At 42.3% G+C, this 3,197-nt stretch overlaps 1 protein-coding gene across 1 annotated transcript in view; it reads right to left on the reverse strand.

Moving 5' to 3' along the window:
• LCP2 (lymphocyte cytosolic protein 2) overlaps positions 1 to 3,197 on the reverse strand; it is an 81,284-nt gene that overhangs the window by 11,893 nt on the left and 66,194 nt on the right. Inside the window, exon 17 of the mRNA XM_019506526.1 lies at positions 810 to 859. Within this exon, the coding sequence (XP_019362071.1) occupies positions 810 to 859 (50 nt within the window). The remainder of the gene's footprint in view (positions 1 to 809; positions 860 to 3,197) is intronic.

Consider the following 3,197-nt stretch of genomic DNA (forward strand, 5'->3'; position numbering starts at 1 on the left):
TATAGACGGCCACCAGATCCCCTCTTAGTCTTCTCTTGTGGAGGCTGAATAAATTTAGTCCCTTTAGTCTATCTTCGTAGGGCCTGGCCTGCTGCTCCCCAACCATGTCAGTGGCCCTCCCCTGGACCCTCTCAAGGTTAGCCACATCCCTCTTGAAGAGTGGTGCCTAGAACTGGATGCAGTACTCCAACTGCGGCCTGACCAGTGCTGCATAGAGGGGAAGGATCACGTCCCTGGACCTACTTGTGATGCATCTGTAGATGCACAACAAGGTGCAGTTAGCCTTACTGACTGCTTCCTTGCATTGGCAGCTCTTGTCCATGCTAGAGTGGGTTCATTTCCGTGCTCCAGCAGAATTGAGTCTGCTCTGACATGCTGTATTTCTGCATGCCTGTAGGAGCCCCTAGTGTCTGGAAGAGCATGTAAGATTTTGTTTTGTTTATGTGTTTACTGAACTTTTCCTTAGAGAGGTGTCTGAGGAGTTGATAACGGAATGAATTCTGCAGAAGCTAGTATGATAAATTACCCACTTACAGAGTATTCAGAGACAAGTGGTTTTAAGTAATAGGTGAAATGAAACAGATACTTGAAGTTCTTTTATAATGCCTTAATAGACAATAAACCAAAATTAACAGGAAAAATAAACCTTAAACATAGGGTAAGCACATTAAAGGAGATACGAAACAAAATGTTTCTATTAATAATGCATGTAGAATTTTGTATCTGTGATATAGCCACTCATATTTACGGCATTGAAATCTTAAAATATTATATTAGGAGTTAAAATGTAGGAATGTAATTATACAAACCTAATTGAAAGCGGGATGGTAATGAGCCACCTGAAGACAGGCTGTTAGTACTGGAGAGGGAAAAAAATGAAGATCAGCATAAATAGTATAACACAGAAACACAGCTTATGACACCTGTCAAAAGGAGTTATTTGAACTGGCATTTTTATGCTCCATGCTGTATGGGCACAGTCTCAGATGTAGGGCATATCTCCAAAATCTTCAATCCTTTTTTTCTCTTTAAGGACCCATGAAAGATGAGGATGGCCTGCTCTTCCCCCTGTGAAATCAGCAAGGTAATTATGCCCCCTGTTTCTCCCCTAGGGATTAGTAATTCAGATGTGATAGAAGGCATAGCCCAAAGACACAGCAAAGACATTAGCGTGGCAGGGAACCTGGGTTTTGACTCTAGTGGTCCTGAAATAGGAGTTGTAGTGCTGTTCACTTTCCCTTATTCCTTATCCATTGGTACTAGGTCTGTAAGAAGATTGAATATGGATAGGTAGGTAATATTGCCTCTGTATTTGACAGTGTTGCAACTACCACTGGAATATTGAGTCCAGTTTTGATGTCTGTACTTCCAGATCAATGCTGATAAATTGGAGAGGGAGTAGACAAGAGCTATAAAATTCATTATAGGACTGGAAAACCTGGATTATGCTGAAAGGCTCTTGGAGTGCAGTCTGTCTAGTTTATCAGAAATAGATTAAGGATTGACTTGTTTGCACTCTATATGTGCAAAAGAAATTCAACAGCAGGACTCTCGCTCCAGCAGACCAAAGTGCAAAAAGTTCCATATCCTGAAGCTAACAAATTCAAACTAAAGTAAGATCCACTTTTTTTAACAATGAATGATACTAACCCTTGGGAGAACTTGTCAAATGTCAGAATGGATTCTCCATCACTAGAAACTTTTAAGTTATCTTTGGATGCTTTTCAAAAGCCAATCCCTAGTTTGGAAATGGATTAATTGATAGGAGTCCTGTGGCCTCCTGTCCTGTGTTATATAGGAGGTAACGCTTGGTGATCACAAGGGCCCCTTTCTATCTTACTCTATGAATTTAAAACACTTATTACCATAGTTTAGGCTCCTTTTATTTTTCAAAAGCTTAAATTTGCGGGGTCCAACTATATATATCTGAGGTGCATATTAGGGGTGTGCAAAACAGGCTGTATTCGATTTGGATTTGACCCAAATCAGGGACAGTGATTTGAGTAGCTGATTCGGATCACTGTCCCAGTTTGATTTGGCCAAATCCAAATCTGAAGATTTGATGCTGATTCAGAGAATCAGTGATTCAGCCATAGGCACATCTTTAAATGTGTTTTTTTACATGCATCAAGGTACCAGGCATGGCTCATGGACACTGAGATGGTGGGGCAGATGAAGCATCTCACAGAAGCACAGGAGGGCCCCCACATGCTGAGAGGTGGACCTGGAAGTAGCCTGGAAGTACTGTGCATTGCTGAGTGCACAGGGCCACCCCTGCTCCCTGCACCCCTCTGGCTTAGTGATCAGCTGTGAGGGGACCCTGGGTGCTCCCCACACCCAGGAGGCACCAGTCACTGAGTTTGTCCCCCATGCACTCCCCGGCAGGCGGACCAGGAAGTGGACTGGAAGTGCTTCTGGTCCATTTAGGGGTCTGCTGCCTCGTGCTCCCAAGGGACGCTCCATCCACCCCAGAATCTCAGCATTCACAAGCCACCTGGTACCTTGAGGTATGTAGAAAAAACATTTAAAGTTGTCTCTGTCTGAATCATCGAATCTCTCTAAATCGATTCAGAGGCTTCCGATTCAATTCGGAGAGACTAAAGAGTCTTCTGATTCAATTTGGATTCAGAGATTTGGCCGCTGAATCAAATCAGTGACCAAAGCTTCACACAGCCCTAGTGCATATGTGGTAATTCTGCACTTTTTTTTTCTTTCATTCTTTTTTTTTTCCTTCTTTTTTTGGCCTTTGGAGGCTCTGACTTGTCTCTAATTGTGAGCCTAAGAGAGCTGAAAATTCCACTGTAGTGTCTAGAAGCCCCTTTGAGATCTTAGAAGCCCTTCTAAGACCAAACATCATTGAGCTAGGTGGTATACTGACAATATGGGACAGGCCCCTTCCCCAAAAGTTTACTATTTAAACAGGCATGGCAGATGAAGTGTAGAGAAATACATGCCTAAAATCAGGCAATTACAAACTAAAGTATCCTAAAATAAGTGCCTAATTGAAGCCCATGCCAATTAGATCCTAAAATACTCTTCTCTAAAATATAGAGTCAGTCCTAAGGCCAGTTTTATTTAATATTTTCATCAATGACCTGGAAGATGGGATAGAGTATGCACCCTCAGCAAGTTTACAGATGACACCAAGCTAGGGGAGTAGGAGGATTGGACCAAAAGAAATCTCATGAGGTTCAATA

Source organism: Gavialis gangeticus, unplaced genomic scaffold (genome assembly GCF_001723915.1).
Source record: "Gavialis gangeticus isolate Ggan-Ray unplaced genomic scaffold, GavGan_comp1, whole genome shotgun sequence".
Taxonomy (NCBI): Eukaryota; Metazoa; Chordata; order Crocodylia; family Gavialidae; genus Gavialis; species Gavialis gangeticus.